The sequence below is a fragment of the Anguilla rostrata genome, chromosome 15 (assembly GCF_018555375.3).
Source record: "Anguilla rostrata isolate EN2019 chromosome 15, ASM1855537v3, whole genome shotgun sequence".
NCBI classification, from domain to species: Eukaryota; Metazoa; Chordata; class Actinopteri; order Anguilliformes; family Anguillidae; genus Anguilla; species Anguilla rostrata.
The window spans coordinates 10533244-10556465 of NC_057947.1; the positions used below are offsets into that span (position 1 = coordinate 10533244).

General features: G+C 49.1%; 1 protein-coding gene across 1 annotated transcript in view; it reads left to right on the forward strand.

Annotated features, from left to right (window-relative positions):
- LOC135240475 (activin receptor type-2A) overlaps positions 1 to 23002 on the forward strand; it is a 62554-nt gene extending 39552 nt beyond the window's left edge. Inside the window, exons 5-11 of the mRNA XM_064309963.1 lie at positions 9638 to 9781; positions 13499 to 13642; positions 14080 to 14225; positions 14751 to 14865; positions 15453 to 15591; positions 15947 to 16077; positions 16958 to 23002. Of these exons, the coding sequence (XP_064166033.1) occupies positions 9638 to 9781; positions 13499 to 13642; positions 14080 to 14225; positions 14751 to 14865; positions 15453 to 15591; positions 15947 to 16077; positions 16958 to 17152 (1014 nt within the window). The 3' untranslated portion in view covers positions 17153 to 23002. The remainder of the gene's footprint in view (positions 1 to 9637; positions 9782 to 13498; positions 13643 to 14079; positions 14226 to 14750; positions 14866 to 15452; positions 15592 to 15946; positions 16078 to 16957) is intronic.
- The last annotated feature ends 220 nt before the right edge of the window (positions 23003 to 23222 follow it).

Sequence of the window (23222 nt, forward strand, 5' to 3'; positions counted from 1 at the left end):
GTTCATATGAGGTGTGTTAGCGGTATGTGGTTCATATGAGGTGTGTTAGCGGTATGTGGTTCATATGAGGTGTGTTAGTGGTATGTGGTTCATATGAGGTGTGTTAGCGGTATGTGGTTTATATGAGGTGTGTTAGCGGTATGTGGTTTATATGAGGTGTGTTAGCGGGGAGCGGTATGTGGTTTATATGAGGTGTGTTAGCGGTATGTGGTTTATATGAGGTGTGTTAGCGGTATGTGGTTTATATGAGGTGTGTTAGCGGTATGTGGTTTATATGAGGTGTGTTAGTGGTATGTGGTTTATATGAGGTGTGTTAGTGGTATGTGGTTTATATGAGGTGTGTTAGCGGTATGTGGTTTATATGAGGTGTGTTAGCGGTATGTGGTTTATATGAGGTGTGTTAGCGGTATGTGGTTTATATGAGGTGTGTTAGCGGTATGTGGTTTATATGAGGTGTGTTAGTGGTATGTGGTTTATATGAGGTGTGTTAGCGGTATGTGGTTTTATAGGGTGTGTTAGTGGTATGTGGTTTATATGAGGTGTGTTAGGTGGTATTTGGGTTTATATGAGGTGTGTTAGCGGTATGTGGTTCATATGAGGTGTGTTAGCGGTATGTGGTTTATATGAGGTGTGTTAGCGGTATGTGGTTTTTATGAGGTGTGTTAGTGGTATGTGGTTTATATGAGGTGTGTTAGTGGTATGTGGTTTATATGAGGTGTGTTAGCGGTATGTGGTTTATATGAGGTGTGTTAGCGGTATGTGGTTTATATGAGGTGTGTTAGCGGTATGTGGTTTATATGAGGTGTGTTAGCGGGGAGCGGTATGTGGTTTATATGAGGTGTGTTAGCGGTATGTGGTTTATATGAGGTGTGTTAGCGGTATGTGGTTCATATGAGGTGTGTTAGCGGTATGTGGTTCATATGAGGTGTGTTAGCAGGGGGAGCGGTTGCAGCACAGTCGGTGCGAAAGCCAGAGGAAGCGTAAACAGATAAATAATGCAGCCGCTCTCCTCCGCTTTTAGCTGCTGGGCTATAAAAGGCAGTTTGGAGGCGGCGTTTAATAAATAATGTATCCGCCTCCAACACAGGAGCTCCTGACCTGCGAGCACACGGCCTTTAGCATCCCCCCCCCCCCCCCCCCCTATGACTCTTAATTGCCGTGTTGCGTCGGGTTTGTTTACGGCCTCCGTGAAATTATGAAGCTCTGGTTTCTGAGTTTCCGTGCGCGCTGTTGTTCCTTGATTATCAAGGATAAACGAATTCACGTTCTCGTACAGAAGTTATTTCAGACCGCCTAATCAAAGGCACTGGACGGCAAGTCCAAAAATAACAATAGGAGCGGGGTTTTTTTTTTTTGTCCGCTGGCTGCATTTGAAATGCATTTTAATGCTTTTTTTTCTCCTGCATTTGAAAGTGGTTTTGGTGTTTTCACTGCGTGTTGTTTACCGTCAGGGCTCTGTGTATGTCTTGAGTGGATACATGTAGCGCGTGCGGATGTTAGCGCTCACGGAACATTTGACACGTGTGTGCGTTCGCGCGGAAGCCCGGCAGGTGCAGCGGAGCGCGGGCAGTGGGGCCTTCACGCCGAGGTGCGGGGGGTGAGCCCAGGTCAGCCGCCGCTGCCGTTGTCATGGCCACCACCTGCGTTTTTTGTGGCCCGGTGGCTCAGAGCCTGAAAAATGCATCAGCGGCGGCGAGGGGGGGGGGGCGGTGTGCAGGGGTGTTTAAATATGCAAGACCGATGCCCCCGTCAGCTGCTCACCGCCAGTGCGAACTTCAGAGGCACCGAGCGGTGCCTGCCTGCACCGGCCGTACGTCCAGCGCGGCTCGGAGAGCAGTGTGTACGTTTAGTCCGACTCAGAGACAGATCAGAGTTCACATGGGGTCGTACGCTAGTGCCTACTGGCTGATGCAAATCAGAGACCGATCAGAGTTCATGCTAGCTCGTACGCTAGCGCCTCTTAAAGCAGTGTGTACATTTAGCCCAAATCAGAGACCGGTCAGAGTTCATGCTAGCTCGTACGCTAGTGCCTCTTAAAGCAGTGTGTACATTTAGCCCAAATCAGAGACCGATCAGAGTTCATGCTAGCTCGTACGCTAGCGCCTCTTAAAGCAGTGTGTACATTTAGCCCAAATCAGAGACTGATCATAGTTCATGCTAGCTCGTACGCTAGTGCCTCTTAAAGCAGTGTGTACGTTTAGTCCAAATCAGAGACCGATCAGAGTTCATGCTAGCTCGTACGCTAGTGCCTCTTAAAGCAGTGTGTACGTTTAGCCCAAATCAGAGACCGATCAGAGTTCATGCTAGCTCGTACGCTAGCGCCTCTTAAAGCAGTGTGTACGTTTAGCCCGACTCAAAGACCGATCAGAGTTCACGCTAGCTCGTACGCTAGCGCCTCTTAAAGCAGTGTGTACGTTTAGCCCAAATCAGAGACCGATCAGAGTTCATGCTAGCTCGTACGCTAGTGCCTCTTAAAGCAGTGTGTACGTTTAGTCCAAATCAGAGACCGATCAGAGTTCATGCTAGCTCGTACGCTAGTGCCTCTTAAAGCAGTGTGTACGTTTAGTCCAAATCAGAGACCGATCAGAGTTCATGCTAGCTCGTACGCTAGCGCCTCTTAAAGCAGTGTGTACGTTTAGCCCGACTCAAAGACCGATCAGAGTTCACGCTAGCTCGTACGCTAGCGCCTCTTAAAGCAGTGTGTACGTTTAGCCCGACTCAAAGACTGATCAGAGTTCATGCTAGCTCGTACGCTAGTGCCTCTTAAAGCAGTGTGTACGTTTAGCCCGACTCAAAGACTGATCAGAGTTCATGCTAGCTCGTACGCTAGCGCCTCTTAAAGCAGTGTGTACGTTTAGTCCAAATCAGAGACCGATCAGAGTTCATGCTAGCTCGTACGCTAGCGCCTCTTAAAGCAGTGTGTACGTTTAGCCCAAATCAGAGACCGATCAGAGTTCATGCTAGCTCGTACGCTAGCGCCTCTTAAAGCAGTGTGTACGTTTAGTCCAAATCAGAGACGATCAGAGTTCATGCTAGCTCGTACGCTAGCGCCTCTTAAAGCAGTGTGTACGTTTAGCCCAAATCAGAGACCGATCAGAGTTCATGCTAGCTCGTACGCTAGCGCCTCTTAAAGCAGTGTGTACGTTTAGCCCAAATCAGAGACCGATCAGAGTTCATGCTAGCTCGTACGCTAGCGCCTCTTAAAGCAGTGTGTACGTTTAGCCCGACTCAAAGACCGATCAGAGTTCACGCGGGGTCGTACGCCAGTGCCTATTGGAGCAGTGTGTACTTTCAGCTTGGCTCAGGGACCAATTAGAGTTCACAGGAGGTCGTTCGCTAGCGGCTCTTGGAGCAGTGCGTACGTTTAGCTCGGCTCGGAGACCGATCAGAGTTCACGCGGGGTCCTCCGCTAGCGTCATTGTTTAAGGGGCGCCGTGATCCTACGAGGTCCTCGCTAATTAGCGCGTGCGCTGAGGCGAAGCTCCCTGATTTATGGGCCCTGAAGCGGCCTCTCGCGCGGAGCCCCGCGGAACTAATTAGAGGCATCAGTCGGGTGCGGCGTGATCGCCGGAGGCTAGCCGCCATTAGCCGGCCCGCTCATTAATCCTCATTAAGCCGCGCGGGCTCGCCCACGTCAGGCGCCCGCCGTCATTCATTCACAATGCGGTCGCGGCCGCTCACTGTTAGCGCACGCGGCTAACGATAGCACCGCTCGTCAGAGGGACAGCCGTACCGCCGGGACGGCTCACGAAGCGCGGTGTCTCCTCCTGGCCCGGGCGGCTGGCGCCAAACACGGCGGACGGACGTCCCGCTGCTTCGGCTGGGAGGCGTGGCCTGTGCCAAACTCCGCCAATGACCGGCTCAGCACAAAGACAGCACTCAGGTCGAATACTTAGTGAGACAGCTGGTGACAGGACACCTTTTAAAGACCCCTCTTATTGGGATTTAAGAGCTCAGTGCGTGATGAGTGCGTCAGGTGTGTGTGGTGTGCTGGGTATGACAATGAAGAATGTGGTGTGCTGGGTGTGATGATGATGTGGTGTGCTGGGTGTGATGATGATGTGGTGTGCTGGGTGTGATGATGATGTGGTGTGCTGGGTGTGATGATGAAGAGTAGGATGTGTTGAGTGTGATGATGATGTGTAACCCCTCGCCTTGTAACCCCTCCCACCCGCCCAAAGGGATCACAGAGCTTCTCCACCCTAGCTCCCCAGTGGTGGAACGATCTCCCCGTCCCTCTCCGAACCTCCCCCTCACTATCCATCTTCCGCCGTGGCCTGAAGACTCATCTCTTCAGACTATACCTAGAATAACCACCACCATGCTGTGTATATATATATTAAAAAAATAAAAATTAAAAAAAAACCCTTTTTCCTGTCACTTGTTACATGTTGCCCCATCCCTGCACTTCTTGGTAAATTGTATTTGTCCTAATACTCTAGCTTAATCTTCTGCCTAGTTTGGCTTTGCAGATGTTAGACCAGGATAGTGTTCATTGTTCTCGGCTAGAAATAGCTGTACAAAATAAGTAATTGTACCTTACTGAACCCGTGTTCAGCAGTTGTCTACGATCATGAAAATGCACTTCTTGTACGTCGCTTTGGATAAAAGCGTCTGCCAAATGAATGTAATGTAATGTAATGTAATGATGTGGTGTGCTGGGTGTGATGATGAAGAGTGTGGTGTGATGGGTGTGATGATGCAGAGTAGGATGTGTTGGGTGTGGTGATGATGTGGTGTGCTCGGTGTGATGATGCAGAGTAGGATGTGTTGGGTGTGATGATGATGTGGTGTGCTGGGTGTGATGATGCAGAGTAGGATGTGTTGGGTGTGATGATGATGTGGTGTGCTCGGTGTGATGATGCAGAGTAGGTGTGTTGGGTGTGATGATGATGTGGTGTGCTGGGTGTGATGATGCAGAGTAGGTGTGTTGGGTGTGATGATGATGTGGTGTGCTGGGTGTGATGATGCAGAGTAGGATGTGTTGGGTGTGATGATGATGTGGTGTGCTCGGTGTGATGATGCAGAGTAGGATGTGTTGGGTGTGATGATGATGTGGTGTGATGGGTGTGATGATGCAGAGTGTGGTGTGATGGGTGTGATGATGATGTGGTGTGCTCGGTGTGATGATGCAGAGTAGGATGTGTTGGGTGTGATGATGATGTGGTGTGCTCGGTGTGATGATGCAGAGTAGGATGTGTTGGGTGTGATGATGAAGAGGAAGGTGAATGAGCCCATGGAGATCAAACAGGCTAATTAAACTTAAGGACTGGAAGCTTTTGATTTGTGTGGCATCCTGGTACCACAGATATGGTGACATGCAGTAACGTGTGTGTATTAAACTTCTATTATACCATTCCAGCATGCATATCCCAATCTTCCTCCAATCACGTGTGAGGACTACTCTGGTATCTTCTGTAGCACATGTGCCTAACAGCACTGTAGCATTGCTGTCAATCTGCCACAGCGTGTTAGCATGTTAGCATTTCTCCAGTTTTACATGCAGGTCACCAGGTTGTGCCTTCTATGTGGTGAAGAAAGTCAGTACAGACTGAATGGCATACGTGTGATGGCTGTTGACATAGACCTGCACTAGGGCAGGCTTATTCTGTTTCCCCTCCCACTTTAATGTCCGTTTTGCCTCAAAGACCACACAGTCCCTGGTCACATGACGAGGGTCAGCGCGTATAAACTGAGGCTCTTCCTGTTTGGGACGAAGCCTCTTATTCTCCTACGCTGATCTGAGGTCCAGGCAGCCAGCGCTGCTCCAGTCCCAGGCTACACCAGCCGCTGATCTCAGATCAGTCACTGGGTACCCCCACCCCCCCTTTTGCAGGCCTTTCGTGTCGTCCGTCTCGCCCTCGCTGGAAACAGTAATTTCTTTTGCTTTCTTCTCTCCTTCACTAGCACGCCTTTCATATAATGATAGAGGTAAGAGACGTTTATTTAACCCATGAGCCTTCACCTCGGTTTTCATTTATGCTGCTAGTCCCTTTAAATTCCGTCACGCCTTTTATAATATTTTAAAAGATTTATTTACTGGATCCGTGATTTTGTTTTGCATGGCTGTGCTTCCTCGTCCTGCCTTTTAACTGGCTGATGACTCAGAGAGTAGTCTGTGCATGCTCCTGTCCTGCAGTCTCTGTGCATGCTCCTCTCCAGTATGATCTGCTGTCTTTTGAGCATGCAGCTCTCCCACAGAACCTGCAGCCTCTGAGCGTGCAGCTCTACTGCAGAACCTGCAGCCTCTGAGCATGCAGCTCTCCCGCAGAACCTGCAGCCTCTGAGCATGCAGCTCTCCCGCAGAACCTGCAGTCTCTGAGCATGCAGCTCTCCCGCAGAACCTGCAGTCTCTGAGCATGCAGCTCTCCTGCAGAACCTGCAGTCTCTGAGCATGCACTTCCAGTTGCGATGGGTTGCATCCAGCGCTGCAGTCTGCATGCAGACGTAAGGCAGGCAGGCAGCCAGATGGCGGGCACACGCAGGCCTGCCGCACCCTTCGGTCGGGTCCACCCGCGCGACCCAGCGGAGACGCAGAACGCATGAACGAGCGCATCTCGGGAGGGCTAAAAATACCAGCGGGCCCCGCTCCGCGCGCTAAGTGCGCTCGTGACGTCGAATCGGAACCGTCCCGTATATTCCCGACCCCACGCTCATTTCAGTGGGGGTACATGTTAGAAAAGGCCGTTTCAGAGCCTGTGAATGTCTGAGTTTAATCAGAGGCGAAAGGCTGGTTTTACCATTTTTCCAGCAGGCAGGTCTTCTTAAACGCTCTGTTTACTGAGCACACTGGCTACACTCACACACACAGGCTTACACACACACAACACATACATACATGCACACGCATAGGCATGCACACACCACACACACACCCAGATGCACACTTCATACACACATACACATGCACACAGACCCATACACCCCATAAGCCTCCTTATCTTGGAAATTTTTGACAAGGAACTGGCTGATCTCCCATCACATTTATATGAGGAAGTATCTTTCTCTGCAGAAACTTTTAACATAGGCGTGCTTTTTATAATGCATATACGTAAGTCTTCATGTACTGACAGATCACCCTTAAATAGCCTTATGGCCCATCAAAAGACATGCATTCGTTATATTGCCGACCTATCCATACTTGTGTTACACACTTAAATTTAAAAAAGGAGACTGCAGGTCTTCAGTGATAATTTTTACAGCTCTGCATCCGTTTAGTTATTGAAAGTGTAAAAAGTGACGGGTAGGCGTGGTGTGCAGTGCATTCTGGGACTTCACCTTGGACAGTGGCACCTCGGTTGCCGCCATTTACGATAGTCACGGTGACCCTTCTCTCTCCGAGCGCTCTCCTCTTCAGCTCCTCCCTCTACCCCCCCGCCCTGCCCGCAGGCCACGCCCCCTCGCTAGTTTCACTCCACCGTCATCAAGGCGCCATCTGGGACGTCTTCCTGTCGCCCCCCCCCCGGTTCGTTCCTGTTTCGATGTTCGGCGTTTGACTTCCTCCTGCTGGGGACATCGGAGTTGACCTAGCCTTGGGGCCGAGAGACATGTTAAATATGGTGTTGAGCTGGAAATCACACTGCCTGTTCTGTTAAATATGGTGTTGAGCTGGAAATCACACCGCCTGTTCTGTTAAATACGGTGTTGAGCTGGAAATCACACCGCCTGTTGTGTTAAATATGGGTTGAGCTGGAAATCCACGCCTGTTGTTTAACACCGGTGTGAGCCTGGAAATCACACCGCCTGTTCTTTAAACACGGTCTTGAGCTGGAATCACACCGCCTGTTCGTAATATGGTGTTGAGCTGGAATCACACCGCCTGTTGTGTTAAATATGGTGTGAGCTGGAAATCCCCCCACCTGTTGTGTTAAACGCGGTGTTGAGCTGGAAATCACACCGCCTGCTCTGTTAAATACGGTGTTGAGCTGGAAATCACACCGCCTGTTGTGTTAAATATGGTGTTGAGCTGGAAATCACACCACCTGTTGTGTTAAACGCGGTGTTGAGCTGGAAATCACACCGCCTGCTCTGTTAAATATGGTGTTGAGCTGGAAATCACACCGCCTGTTGTGTTAAATGCGGTGTTGAGCTGGAAATCACACCGCCTGTTCTGTTAAACACGGTGTTGAGCTGGAAATCACACCACCTGTTCTGTTAAACACGGTGTTGAGCTGGAAATCACACCGCCTGTTCTGTTAAATATGGTGTTGAGCTGGAAATCACACCGCCTGTTCTGTTAAACACGGTGTTGAGCTGGAAATCACACCGCCTGTTCTGTTAAACACGGTGTTGAGCTGGAAATCACACCGCCTGTTCTGTTAAATATGGTGTTGAGCTGGAAATCACACCGCCTGTTCTGTTAAACACGGTGTTGAGCTGGAAATCACACCGCCTGTCTTGTTAAATGCGGTGTTGTATCATGTTCAGCTTGTGCCTCCAATCGAGCCCACGGTTACACGGTAAAAAGGAAGGCCCGTCTGGCCAGAAAATAGCCTCTGACTGCATGTGAAACCGCTTTCTCTGATTCAGGTACTCCACGGAAAATAACATTGTTGCGTGAGTGGGGCCCCACTTCAATCTCCTCACTGTCGCCTCTGAAACATCGCACCTCAGATTTGCCAAAACCGCAAACCCGTTTTGTAAAATTTCACATGGCTAGAGATCGGACCCAGTTGTGGAGGGGGAGAGTTTGGAGAGGTGCTTGAGATCTGAAAAGTCTCTTGAAGAGGGCTGGGTGTCGGAAGCGGAGCGGGTGAGCGGTGATGCACTGCCTGTAGCTGCAGCTGCAGGATGAGCTCTTCCCTCTCACGCAGACACGCCGGAGCCTGACTGACAGGCCAGCCTGTGGGTAACCATGGACACTGACTGACAGGCCAGCGTGTGGGTAACCATGGACACTGACTGACAGGCCAGCGTGTGGGTAACTATGGACACTGACTGACAGGCCAGCGTGTGGGTAACTATGGACACTGACTGACAGGCCAGCGTGTGGGTAACTATGGACACTGAGTGACAGGCCAGCGTGTGGGTAACCATGGACACTGACTGACAGGCCAGCGTGTGGGTAACCATGGACACTGACTGACAGGCCAGCGTGTGGGTAACTATGGACACTGAGTGACAGGCCAGCGTGTTGGTAACTATGGACACTGAGTGACAGGCCAGCATGTGGGTAACTATGGACACTGACTGACAGGCCAGCGTGTGGGTAACTATGGACACTGAGTGACAGGCCAGCGTGTGGGTAACTATGGACACTGACAGGCCAGCGTGTGGGTAACTATGGACACTGAGTGACAGGTCAACGTGTGGGTAACCATGGACACTGACTGACAGGCCAGCGTGTGGGTAACCATGGACACTGACTGACAGGCCAGCGTGTGGGTAACTATGGACACTGAGTGACAGGCCAGCGTGTGGGTAATTATGGACACTGACAGGCCAGCGTGTGGGTAACTATGGACACTGAGTGACAGGTCAACGTGTGGGTAACCATGGACACTGAGTGACAGGTCAACGTGTGATTGAATGTATGTACGTCTCTGAGCTCCTTGCACACAGGTCTTGACCCCTTCTGATTACACGCCTTCATTGAGAGGCAGATTGTTCCCTGACGGGCCGTTTGCTTGCCTTCCAGGACCCCGGCCCGACCCCGCCCTCTCCCATCCTGGGGCAGAAGCCGCTGCAGCTGCTGGAGGTCAAAGCCAGGGGGCGCTTCGGCTGTGTGTGGAAAGCACAGCTGCTCAACGAGTACGTGGCTGTCAAGATATTCCCCATTCAGGTATCCACACCCTCTCTCTCTTTGTCTGTGTGTGGCTGTGTGTGTGTGTGTCTGCGTGTGTGTGCGGGCTCACGTGCATTTAGTGGGTGTGTCTGTGTCTGTGTGTGTGTCACTCCGGTAATGAAACATCTTACATCACAGCTCAGTCTAAAGTTAAATGAATCGACTCTCTCAGATATCTCTAATCAAGTGGTCTTAATCAGCCTCTGTAGTGTCTTGTATTGAGTGGCCTTGGTGTAGAGGCAGGAGAAGCGTTACCAGTGTAAGACTGCTGCATGAGTGCCGTTAGGCAAGGTAATGTAACAGCTTAGGGAGGGAGTCTGAGGGCAGGGGCACACTAGCGCTTTCTGAAAAGCTGACATTTGTTCACAATTAATAAGTACGATGGTTACGATTGTCAGGCGCTTTTCTGTTTTTGTAAATACCGAGCGTGAAGATGCTCAGGAGGGGTGTTTGAAGACATTTTAATACGCCTTCAGTTATGATTTCATGTCCTCGCGTTCTGTTTTCTGCTCCTGCACACGGCTGCTTGGTCCCCTAGTCCCTTAGCTGGGCTGTCACAGAGCAAAGCTGGGATTTAACCCCACTGCATTGCCCATAAGGCCACACTCACACCTGCAAACGCAGCTTTTCTCAAAAGCCACAGAGATGGTGCAGTTGGTTTATACAGAGTTCTGATATGCAGTGATTGATGCAGTTATTCCCCATGGCAATGAACCACATACCTGAACAGAGCAGGTAGTGAGCACCCTCAGCAGTATGATCTGACAGCACACAGTCACCCTCAGAATTGTGATCTAACTGCACACAGTCACCCTCAGCATTGTGATCTAACTGCACACAGTCACCCTCAGCATTGTGATCTAACTGCACACAGTCACCCTCAGCATTGTGATCTAACTGCACACAGTCACCCTCAGCATTGTGATCTAACTGCACACAGTCACCATCCGCATTGTGATCTAACTGCACACAATCACCCTCAGCATTGTGATCTAACTGCACACAGTCACCCTCAGCATTGTGATCTAACTGCACACAGTCACCCTCAGCATTGTGATCTAACTGCACCCAGTCACCCTCAGCATTGTGATCTAATAGCACACAGTCACCCTCAGCATTGTGATCTAACTGCACACAGTCACCCTCAGCATTGTGATCTAATAGCACACAGTCACCCTCAGAATTGTGATCTAACTGCACACAGTCACCCTCAGCAGTGATCTAACAGCACACAGTCACCCTCAGCATTGTGATCTAACTGCACACAGTCACCCTCAGAATTGTGATATAACAGCACACAGTCACCCTCAGCATTGTGATCTAACTGCACACAGTCACCCTCAGCATTGTGATCTAACACACAGTCACCCTCAGCAGTGATCTAACTGCACACAGTCACCCTCAGCATTGTGATCTAACTGCACACAATCACCCTCAGCATTGTGATCTAACTGCACACAGTCACCCTCAGCATTGTGATCTAATAGCACACAGTCACCCTCAGCATTGTGATCTAACTGCACACAGTCACCCTCAGCATTGTGATCTAATAGCACACAGTCACCCTCAGAATTGTGATCTAACTGCACACAGTCACCCTCAGCAGTGATCTAACAGCACACAGTCACCCTCAGCATTGTGATCTAACTGCACACAGTCACCATCCGCATTGTGATCTAACTGCACACAATCACCCTCAGCATTGTGATCTAACTGCACACAGTCATCCTCAGCATTGTGATCTAACTGCACACAGTCACCCTCAGCATTGTGATCTAACTGCACACAGTCACCCTCAGCATTGTGATCTAATAGCACACAGTCACCCTCAGCATTGTGATCTAACTGCACACAGTCACCCTCAGCATTGTGATCTAATAGCACACAGTCACCCTCAGAATTGTGATCTAACTGCACACAGTCACCCTCAGCAGTGATCTAACAGCACACAGTCACCCTCAGCATTGTGATCTAACTGCACACAGTCACCCTCAGAATTGTGATATAACAGCACACAGTCACCCTCAGCATTGTGATCTAACTGCACACAGTCACCCTCAGCATTGTGATCTAACTGCACACAATCACCCTCAGCATTGTGATCTAACACACAGTCATCCTCTGCATTGTGGTCTTACAGCACAGTCACCCTCAGCATTGTGATCTAACACACAGTCACCCTCAGCATTGTGATCTAACACACAGTCACCCTCAGCAGTGATCTAACAGCACACAGTCACCCTCAGCATTGTGATCTAACTGCACACAGTCACCCTCAGAATTGTGATATAACAGCACACAGTCACCCTCAGCATTGTGATCTAACTGCACACAGTCACCCTCAGCATTGTGATCTAACTGCACATAGTCACCCTCAGCATTGTGATCTAACTGCACACAGTCACCTCGCATGTGATCTAACAGCACACCATCCCCTCAGCATTGTGATCTAACTGCACACAGTCACCCTCAGCATTGTGATCTAATAGCACACAGTCACCCTCAGCATTGTGATCTAACTGCACACAGTCACCCTCAGCATTGTGATCTAATAGCACACAGTCACCCTCAGAATTGTGATCTAACTGCACACAGTCACCCTCAGCAGTGATCTAACAGCACACAGTCACCCTCAGCATTGTGATCTAACTGCACACAGTCACCCTCAGAATTGTGATATAACAGCACACAGTCACCCTCAGCATTGTGATCTAACTGCACACAGTCACCCTCAGCATTGTGATCTAACTGCACACAATCACCCTCAGCATTGTGATCTAACACACAGTCATCCTCTGCATTGTGGTCTTACAGCACAGTCACCCTCAGCATTGTGATCTAACACACAGTCACCCTCAGCATTGTGATCTAACACACAGTCACCCTCAGCATTGTGGTCTTACAGCACAGTCACCCTCAGCATTGTGATCTAACACACAGTCACCCTCAGCATTGTGATCTAACACACAGTCACCCTCAGCATTGTGGTCTTACAGCACAGTCACCTCAGCATGTGATCTAACACACAGTCACCCTCAGCATTGTGATCTAACACACAGTCACCCTCAGCATGTGGTCTTACAGCACAGTCACCCTCAGCATTGTGATCTAACACACAGTCACCCTCAGCATTGTGATCTAACACACAGTCATCCTCAGCATTGTGGTCTTACAGCACAGTCACCCTCAGCATTGTGATCTAACACACAGTCACCCTCAGCATTGTGATCTAACACACAGTCACCCTCAGCATTGTGGTCTTACAGCACAGTCACCCTCAGCATTGTGATCTAACACACAGTCACCCTCAGCATTGTGATCTAACACACAGTCACCCTCAGCATTGTGGTCTTACAGCACAGTCACCCTCAGCATTGTGATCTAACACACAGTCACCCTCAGCATTGTGATCTAACACACAGTCATCCTCAGCATTGTGGTCTTACAGCACAGTCATCCTCAGCATTGTGGTCTTACAGCACAGTCACCCTCAGCATTGTGATCTAACACACAGTCACCCTCAGCATTGTGATCTTACAGCACAGTCACCCTCAACATTGTGATAAAATTGCTCATAGGGGCCTTTAATTAGATTTTATATCCCGTCTAGGATGGTCAGCTCCACAACACGTGGGGAAGTTTGTTTCGGTTTTGCCATTTGCTGTCTGAAGAACTCTCCGGGTGACATTTTACCGCCCTGCTGCTCCTCCTCAGGACAAGCAGTCGTGGCAGAACGAGTACGAGGTGTACTCCCTCAGCGGCATGCAGCACGAGAACCTGCTCCACTTCATCGGCGCCGAGAAGAGGGGCACCAACCTGGACGTGGAGCTGTGGCTCATCACCGCGTACCACGAGAAGGTAACCGCCGGAATTCCAGGCTCAGCTAGCCCCGCCCCCCTACTCCAGAGGTCGTAGGTCGTCGGTCCTGCGGACCGGCCGGAGACTGGAACGCATTCCTCAGCCAGCTGCTCATCTCAGACAATGCGTGGGAAATGCCTTCTCTTTTCTGGGAAATGATCGCCACGCAGTCGCGCTGCCAGAACCGGCATCGACCAATGGGATTGCAGTGATGAAATGTTTTGTCAATGCCTGAGGAATTTTGGTGTGGCAGGAAAGAGGTGGTACTGTAAATAACCGTCTTTCCACGGCAGTGTCGACAAGGTGAATGCTTGCACAGTGTTGCCCTCCAGTGGCCGAGGGGGGTTACTACAGGTCATTTTAGCGCACGGCCACGAAATGGGCAGCATGTGCTGTGGAAGGTCTTCCTGGTTTGAATGAATGGAATTCTCCCTCAGGGTTCGCTGACAGACTACCTGAAGGCCAACGTGGTGTCCTGGAACGAGCTGTGCCACATCGCCCAGACCATGGCGAGGGGGCTGGCCTACCTGCACGAGGACATCCCGGGCCTGAAGGACGGCCACAAGCCTGCCGTCGCCCACAGGTGCATTTCCATTGGCCGGCTCAGCGCCTCGGCCCGCTCTCGTTGGCCAGCCCGCCCTGCCCGCGCGCCACCTCCCCTGTCCGGGCCCAGACGCCTGTCTTTCCTCTGCCACACCCCCCCCCCCCCAACCCCCCAGCCCCCACTCTGCGGGGTGCATTATTAAAGGGTCTCTCTGGGGAGCAGGGCCGCCCCGCCTCTCCCCTAATGTCATCTGACAGCGCGCTTCATTACGGATGATAAATTATGTTCACCTCGCGACTCATCCCCAAGCCATGTAATGCATTCCTCACAGCGCACCCCCCCCCCCCAATCCCCCGCTGAACTCGCTACACACTTACCCTGGCCTACTTCCTACGTCCTTTCCCCGTCTCTCTCCATTTCACTCACTCTCTCTTTCCCTCTCTCTCTCTCACTCTGACTCATTCACTCTCTCCCGTTTTTCCCCTCTCATTCTGACTCACTTACACACTCTCTCTCTCTCTCTCTCTCTCTGTATGTGCCTGTCTCTCGCCCCTGGGAGCGCAGGGACATTAAGAGTAAGAACGTTCTGCTGAAGAGCAACCTGACGGCCTGCATCGCGGACTTCGGCCTGGCTCTCAAGTTCGAGGCGGGGAAGACTGCCGGAGACACGCACGGGCAGGTGAGCGCTGGAAATCACATTTATTTTCAGATTTGTTTTACATCATTTCATATTTTACGGCTAGGCTATTAGGCCTTGATCAAGAAGCTTGCTTCTGAGCAGTTTCTAGTCAGCTAGCTAGCTGAGCTAATTATGTAAGCTAGCTCCCAAGCGTTAGTTATACTATTCAACATAAAAACCTGCTGTTATTATAGTTATAAATGTAATGGTAATGGGGCTATGTGTATGTAATGTAATCTAACGATAATGGGGCTGTGTGTATGATGTATGTGTATGTAATGTAATGGTAATGGGGCTATGTGTATGATGTATGTGTATGTAATGTAATGGTAATGGGGCTATGTAATGTAATGGGGCTATGTGTATGTAATGTAATCTAACGGTAATGGGGCCATGTGTATGATGTATTTGTATGTAATGTAATCTTAATGGGGCTATGTGTATGTAATGTAATGGTAATGGGGCTATGTGTATGTAATGTAATCTAACGGTAATGGGGCTGTGTGTATGATGTATTTGTATGTAATGTAATCTTAATGGGGCTATGTGTATGTAATGTAATGGTAATGGGGCTGTGTTTGGTGCAGGTCGGTACGAGGCGCTACATGGCTCCTGAGGTGTTGGAGGGCGCCATAAACTTCCAGCGAGACGCCTTCCTGAGGATCGACATGTACGCCATCGGGCTGGTGCTCTGGGAGCTGGCCGCCCGCTGCACTGCGGCCGACGGTAAGAACAGCCTTACCGCCGGCATGTACATCTGAGCGGCTGTGTGAGAGTGTGTGTGTGAGTGTGTGTGTGTGTATGTGTGTGTGTATGTGCGTGTGTGTGTATATGTGTGTGCGTGTGTCTGTGTGTGTGTGCACGTGCGCTTGTGTACGTGTATAGGTACATGTGTATGTGTGCGCATGCGTGTGTGTGTGTGTGTGTGTTTAAGTGTACTCTGTGTGTGTGTGTGTGTGTGTTTAAGTGTACTTGTGTGTGTGTGTGTGTGTGCGTGCGTGCGTGCGTGTGTGTGTGTGTGTGTGTGTGTGTGACAGTACTCACAGCTCAGTGGCCTCCTCTCTGCTCCCCTTTGCTCCAGGCCCTGTGGATGAGTACATGCTGCCGTTTGAGGAGGAGGTGGGGCAGCACCCCTCCCTGGAGGACATGCAGGAGGTGGTGGTGCATAAGAAACTGCGGCCCCCGCTGAGAGAGTGCTGGCAGAAACATGCTGTGAGTACCTGCGCCTCCCCTCTCTGCACCTCCCTCCCTCAGCACCTCCCCTCTCCCCCCTCTCTGCACCTCCCTCCCTCAGCACCTCCCCTCTCCCCCCTCTCTGCGCCTCCCTCCCTCAGCACCTCCCCTCTCCCCCCTCTCTGCACCTTCTCCTTACTGTGCTGCAGTAATGGGTGTGTCTCTGTGCTGCAGTAACGGGCGTGTCTGTGCTGCAGTAATGGGTGTGTCTGTGCTGCAGTAATGGGTGTGTCTCTGTGCTGCAGTAACGGGCGTGTCTGTGCTGCAGTAATGGGTGTGTCTGTGCTGCAGTAATGGGTGTGTCTGTGCTGCAGTAATGGGTGTGTCTGTGCTGCAGTAATGGGTGTGTCTGTGCTGCAGTAATGGGTGTGTCTCTGTGCTGCAGTAATGGGTGTGTCTCTGTGCTGCAGTAACGGGCGTGTCTGTGCTGCAGTAATGGGTGTGTCTGTGCTGCAGTAATGGGTGTGTCTGTGCTGCAGTAACGGGCGAGTCTGTGCTGCAGTAATGGGCGTGTCTCTATGCTGCAGTAATGAGCGTGTCTGTGCTGCAGCAATGGGCGTGTCTGTGCTGCAGTAACGTTTGTGTCTGTGCTGCAGTAATGGGCGTGTCTCTGTGCTGCAGTAACGGGTGTCTCTGTGCTGCAGTAACGGGTGTGTCTGTGCTGCAGTAATGGGCGTGTCTGTGCTGCAGTAATGGGCGTGTCTCTGTGCTGCAGTAATGAGTGTGTCTCTGTGCTGCAGTAACGGGTGTGTCTGTGCTGCAGTAATGGGCGTGTCTCTGTGCTGCAGTAACGGGTGTCTCTGTGCTGCAGTAACGCTTGTGTCTGTGCTGCAGTAATGGGCGTGTCTCTGTGCTGCAGGGCTTGTCCATGCTGTGTGAGACCATAGAGGAGTGCTGGGATCACGAGGCAGAAGCTCGCCTTTCGGCCGGCTGTGTGGAAGAGCGCATCGTCCAGATGCAGCGGCAGACCAACATCATCGCCCCGGAGGAGATCGTCACCGTCGTCACCATGGTGACCAACGTGGACTTCCCGCCCAAAGAGTCCAGCTTGTGATGGCCTCTGCCAGTGGCATCAGAAGTGCACTGACCACCGAGACAGGCCTGATGAGCCTCTGAACCACTGCATTTGTGTACAGATGGTCCGGCCCGCTCCACAAAACTCACACACACCCCTGCGTTTGTGTACGGATGGTCCGGCCCGCTACACAAAACTCAACACACACCCCTGCGTTTGTGTACAGATGGTCCGGCTCAATCCACAAAACTCAACACACACCCCTGAGTTTGTGTACAGATGGTCCGGCCCGCTCCACAAAACTCAACACACACCCCTGCGTTTCTGTACAGATGGTCCGGTCCACTCCACAAAACTCAACACACACCCCTGCAATTGTGTACAGATGGTCCGGCCCGCTCCACAAAACTCACACACACCCCTGCATTTGTGTACGGATAGTCCGGCCCGCTCCACAAAACTGAACACGCACCCCTGCATTTGTGTACGGATGGTCCGGCCCGCTCCACAAAACTCAACACGCACCCCTGTGTTTGTGTACAGATGGTCCGGCCCGCTCTACAAAACTCAACACACACCCCTGTGATTGTGTACAGATGGTCCGGCCCGCTCCACAAAACTCAACACACACCCCTGAGTTTGTGTACAGATGGTCCGGCCCGCTCCACAAAACTCAACACACACCCCTGCGTTTCTGTACAGATGGTTCGGTCCACTCCACAAAACTCAGCACACACCCCCCTGCATTTGTGTACAGATGGTCCGGCCCGCTCCACAAAACTCACACACACCCCTGCATTTGTGTACGGATGGTCCGGCCCGCTCCACAAAACTCAACACACACCCCTGCATTTGTGTACAGATGGTCCGGCCCGCTCCACAAAACTTAACACGCACCCCTGCGTTTGTGTACAGATGGTCCAGCCGCCCATATTCAGGAATATCAGCCTCAGACTGGTTCCTACCAGCACCAACTTAGCTACATGCGTGCCTGAAGACATTAGCCTGACACAGGCCCACAGTGGGAGAGACCATACCACAGTCATCCAGTCTGGAGTCTTCACCATAGAAACGCGGAATCGTCTGCTTGGCAACCGGTCAGCGTCGTTCGAGTCAAACTTTGGGCAGGCGATTTTTTTTTCTCTTTGTATCGAAAAAGAACTTCATCAAACGGACTTCTGCTAGTTTTTCTAAGAAAAAGAAAAATGGAGAAAAAAAGACCCACACCATGCATTTCATTTCAGTATAAAAAGGGCGACTTGTTTTTAAACGCATTTGCTGTTTTCGTGTTTATATAAGTGACTATTGTAATGCCAATAAGAAACAGCTTCTGAATGTGGTGCAATGCTGCTGTGTACCTCCATCAACGGGGAAAAAAAACAAAACATGTAATCAAGGGTATTTGATGGGATTCACCTCCAAGCATTACTTTAAATAACCATAAACCTCCCTCAACAAGGAAATACCTCAGTTCCACCTCTAACACTAAAAACAATCCAAAACATTCAGATGAAACCTGTTCCGTCTCGGTGAATTTTTTACACGACGGAAGAAAAAAAACAAAACGGAGAGAAAACGAGAGTCGGCGGCGTTTTTAACCGAGTATGCCAATAGCTAACGGCCATGTGCGCGTCTGAATCTTCTCCTCTATTCCGCCTCTCCTGCTCGTGGCTTCTGTTCTATCGTTTGCCCTGCTGTTTTAGAAGCAATTCTTCTTGAATCGTTTAATTACTGCTGTTGTGTTTATAAAAGTTTATTGCTCTTACAAGTGTAGTTAGGAGAAACAAAACCCTGAAAATCTGAACTGCAGAAACATTTTAAAGCACTTCCCTCTGTAGATTTGCTGTGTCTGTGTAATATTTAAAGATATGTGTACGCCTTTTTGCCATTCGTTTTTTTTTTTTTTTTTTTGCCCCCCTCTGTGAGTTGAGGCTGATATCTCTCGCTCTCTTTCTCTCTCTCTCTCTCTCTCGGGTTAGCGTGCTGGTATCAGTGTACCGAACACATCTCAGGAATCCATTTCAGATCCTCCCTTTCTGCTTTGAGCCACAAGTGACTTCTCTGTCTCCCTCTCTCCGTCTCTCTCTCTCTCTCTCTCTCTCTCTTGCTCTCTCTCTCATCCTGGTGCCATTATCTCCTGCTGAGTGCTCAGTGTGGATGCTGCAGCTCTGACCGGGACACAAAGCACACAAGTCTCATCGTTAAGGGCCTCTGCTGGGTAGCGTGAGTCTCATCGTTAGGAGCTTGGCTGGGTAGCGTGAGTCTCATCGTTAGGAGCTTGGCTGGGTAGCGTGAGTCTCAAGGTTAGGAGCTTGGCTGGGTAGCGTGAGTCTCATCATTAGAAGCATCGTTGGGTAGCGTGAGTCTCATCATTCGGTGCTTCGCTGGGTAGAGTGAGTCTCATCGTTAGGAGCTTGGCTGGGTAGCGCGAGTCTCATCGTTAGGAGCTTGGCTGGGTAGCGCGAGTCTCATCGTTAGGAGCTTGGCTGAGTAGCGTGAGTCTCATTGTTAGGAGCTCTGCTGGGTAGCAGGAGTCTCATCATTAGGAGCTTGGCTGGGTAGAGCCAGCTCCAGGCTAACCACGCAGCAGGAGCCGTTCCTAACGTCCCGGAGAGCCGTTTGGTAGGACTCTCCGAATTCCAGGCCCCGCGACGTGCAGCCAGCACCACAGCCGCGCTAACCTTCACACCGGCTTTCCGCACAGACGCGTTTCTGTGCCGGCTTTCCTTTCTACACAGGAGCTGCATCAGGGATACAGTACTATGCTTTACTAAAAGTACCGATATGCAATCAGCAAAGGTTTAGTAACTTTTACACAAACTGTAGCATTTCTGAACCAGTTTCATTCGCTGGCTGACAGTCGCAGGCCGCATGGTAACTGTAAGGGGTGGAGGGGGGGAGGGGGTGGAGGTCAGCAGTTTCCCCCCTCCCCAAGCCCCCCCCCCCCTCATCGGCGCTCTTAAAGGCCGGCGGGGTGGGTCTGGCGGCTCACTCGTTGCTCCAGCACGTAGGCCCGGCTGCGCTCGAACCCGGGAACAGCAGCGCACGTCACCCCCATCACCGTCCGTCCGTCCGTCCGTCTGTCCGCACCGTCGCACTCCCAGCGCGGAGGGGCGGGGCTAAGGCAGATATGCAAATCTTACCGTGTGCACACCTGCCTCGTTTCATCTCCTCTGTCGTCGTGCTAAAGAAACTGAATGTAGCCGTGTGACCCGCCCACAGGTGGGTCGTTCGTATCGTCTAGGTGTCCTTTGCCCCCCCTTCAGTTTTTTTTTTTTCCCCCTTTTTAATACCAAGGCTTTTTGGACAATCCCGTCCTGCACCTGTTGCTGTACAGATATTCTATATATGCCCCCCCCCCCCCCCTAAATAAAATATATATATATATTAATGGGGGGACCGGGGCAGTGCCCGGTGCTCTGGAAAGTATGGAGCAGTTTTACATATTTGTGTACCGTGAGCTCCGTAATGTTTGGGACAAAGATGTTTTTGTTTTTTTAAACTGACTTCAAGCAGTTATTGCATGTAATGGATGTGCAACAAGTGACTACTTTCATTTACATAACTTTAACATGTCCCGAACATTATGGTGCCCTGAAAAAAGGGACTATGGATAAAAAGTTCTGTAATTTATACATGGTGGAACAGCTGTGTATTTAAAAAAATCCTTAAATAAATAAATGCCCTTTAATAAAAGCTGAGAATGTGCACTTTAACCACATTGTTTGATTATGAATCTAAAATTAATGTACAGAGCCAAATCAAGGGGGGAAAAGTCTTTGTCCCAAACATTATGGAGTTCACAGGATATTATACATATATATATATATATATATTATATATGTAAAACAGATCCATCAATTCCAGAGCGCTGGGCACTGTCCTCTCCCCTCATTAACAAAAGCCAAATCCCCCCTCAAGTCATTGGCTGCAGACTTCATGGAATGCACATTATGTAAATATGAATGTCGTTTTTAGATTGTGAATTTAGCATGATGTTGTTTTGCCATTTTATATCATAACACAAAAAAAAATTTAGAAAAAAAGAAAATCCTTCATAAAGTACTTATTCCAAAATAAATTTTTTTACATTTTGTATATCTCTATTTTTAATTGTACTAATTTATGTCAAAGTCCGCGGTCACCACGGTCACCCCTCGCTGCGGATGGCACCCTGGATCGACGTGTCGTTTACCTCGGCTAAAGCGCAACCCTTTCCCTGTTTGACCAGCAGTGGTTTTTTTTCCTTTTTTTTTCTTTCCCTTTTCCTTTTCTGAAAGCGGTTCAGTTTTGTGACACATTACCTCTCGATTATGCCAGAAAGCTAACACTGCTAAACTGTGTTAGCTTTGAATCTCTATACCCAGCCATGTTCTGTACATCCTGGTCTCAAAGCTCCCTTCCTCCCCCTTCTGTAAAAACTTGCCATTTTCTATTGTTTTGCAAGTATTTAATAGTTGCAGAGGCCTGATTGGAAGTGATTGTTAAATATTGTACAGAGAAATTGTATGTTGCCCTCCCCTATAAAATAAAGTATAGCTCTGATTGGTCTCTACACTTCGCTGTTGTGGAGCATCCATAATGCTCTGGTCACATGGTCTGTGATGTAATTAGCTGTACAGTTATTATATTTGACACAGAAGTACAGTAAACGTATGCATAATTGTATTTATGACAATCTGCCATTTAAAAGTATTATTTTAACTTGTATGCTGATTAGCATAGCCAGAAATAAAACTACATACTAGAATCTTCTGAAAATGTAACTAGCCCAAAGGCATATTTTAGTCCTTTTTCCATTTTAAAATATCCTGTTGAGAGCGTTTCATTATATTGACTGCTATTCAACAGAAGCCTGTATCCATGGTAACAGTGAGTTTGATAGTAATACTTATTCTGCTGTACAGGATACAAATAAATGTGAACGTTTTTCAAGAACCAACTGGTGTACTGGTTAAACGTGTACTTGTACACGCACACACAAACTATTCCCCCGACTCCGTCATTCGTCCTGCGGATATTCACGTTGAGTGTTCAAGATTAAACGTGATTCCTGTGATGCTTCCTGCATGTGTAAATGTGAAATGGTAATTCAAAAAATTTCCACTAGATGGTGATAGCTTTCTGCGGTTTTTCCTTGCAGTTTCAATAATGCTAGTGATTGTGCCGTGTAGTGGCTTCACGTACATAAAAGAATACGATGCTCGGGTGAGTCAGCGCTTATATATTATTTTTATTTATTTGATAACAAGCTACTCTGGCATATTGCATTCACGGCATGTTGAGAATAGGAGGATTCAGACATGTAACAGAAAGTAAGTTTATTATGTTAGGGCTTATCTGTCAAATTACTTGGAAATTAATACTGGATTTAAAATAAATTCTAATCAATCTAAGTAAGAGAGAAAATGTGATGCTTTAAAGAGCCAAATATAAATGATTATATTTCCAGACAGAGTTTATAGTAGACTAGTTTTTATATCACAATGTTTTCACAGCTACTAAGGGTGGAAATTGTGTGGCTGGAAATTTGTGGAATTTTTTTTTTTTTTTTTTTTGGAATATAAAAAAAAATTAATTGGGGGATGACCTTGACCTGCTGTGTCCAACTCTGTTAAGATTGTCAGTGTGAAGCCCCATTTAACGATAGGCCAGTATGTATTTAATTGGTTGCATGGTTCAGCGCTGGTGAATTCTGGCTTTTTATTTTATTTTATTTCATTTCATTTGAAAGTATGGTGACCAGTCATTCTGAATGTTCTCCAGATGGTATTGGCTCAGTGGCGATACACATTTACTGTATTTATGTATTTCCTGTAGTTGTTCAGAGATTCTTTTTTTAGATAGAACTGTAACAACCTGAAATAAAGAAAGTTAGATAACTTTTGATTACTTTTTTCTTCTTCTTTGTGTTCTTGAGAGTATCCCTGGAATTCAGTTCCCATGTGGTGCATTGTGGGAGGGCCTGAGGTGAGTAACATGACTCGCGCATACATACACACATATGTACACATACATACACACACGCAAGCACACACGTATGCACACTAGGGCTGTCCAAAAATATTCGAAGTTCGAAAACTATTCGAAAATCTTTCTTTTTTTAAAG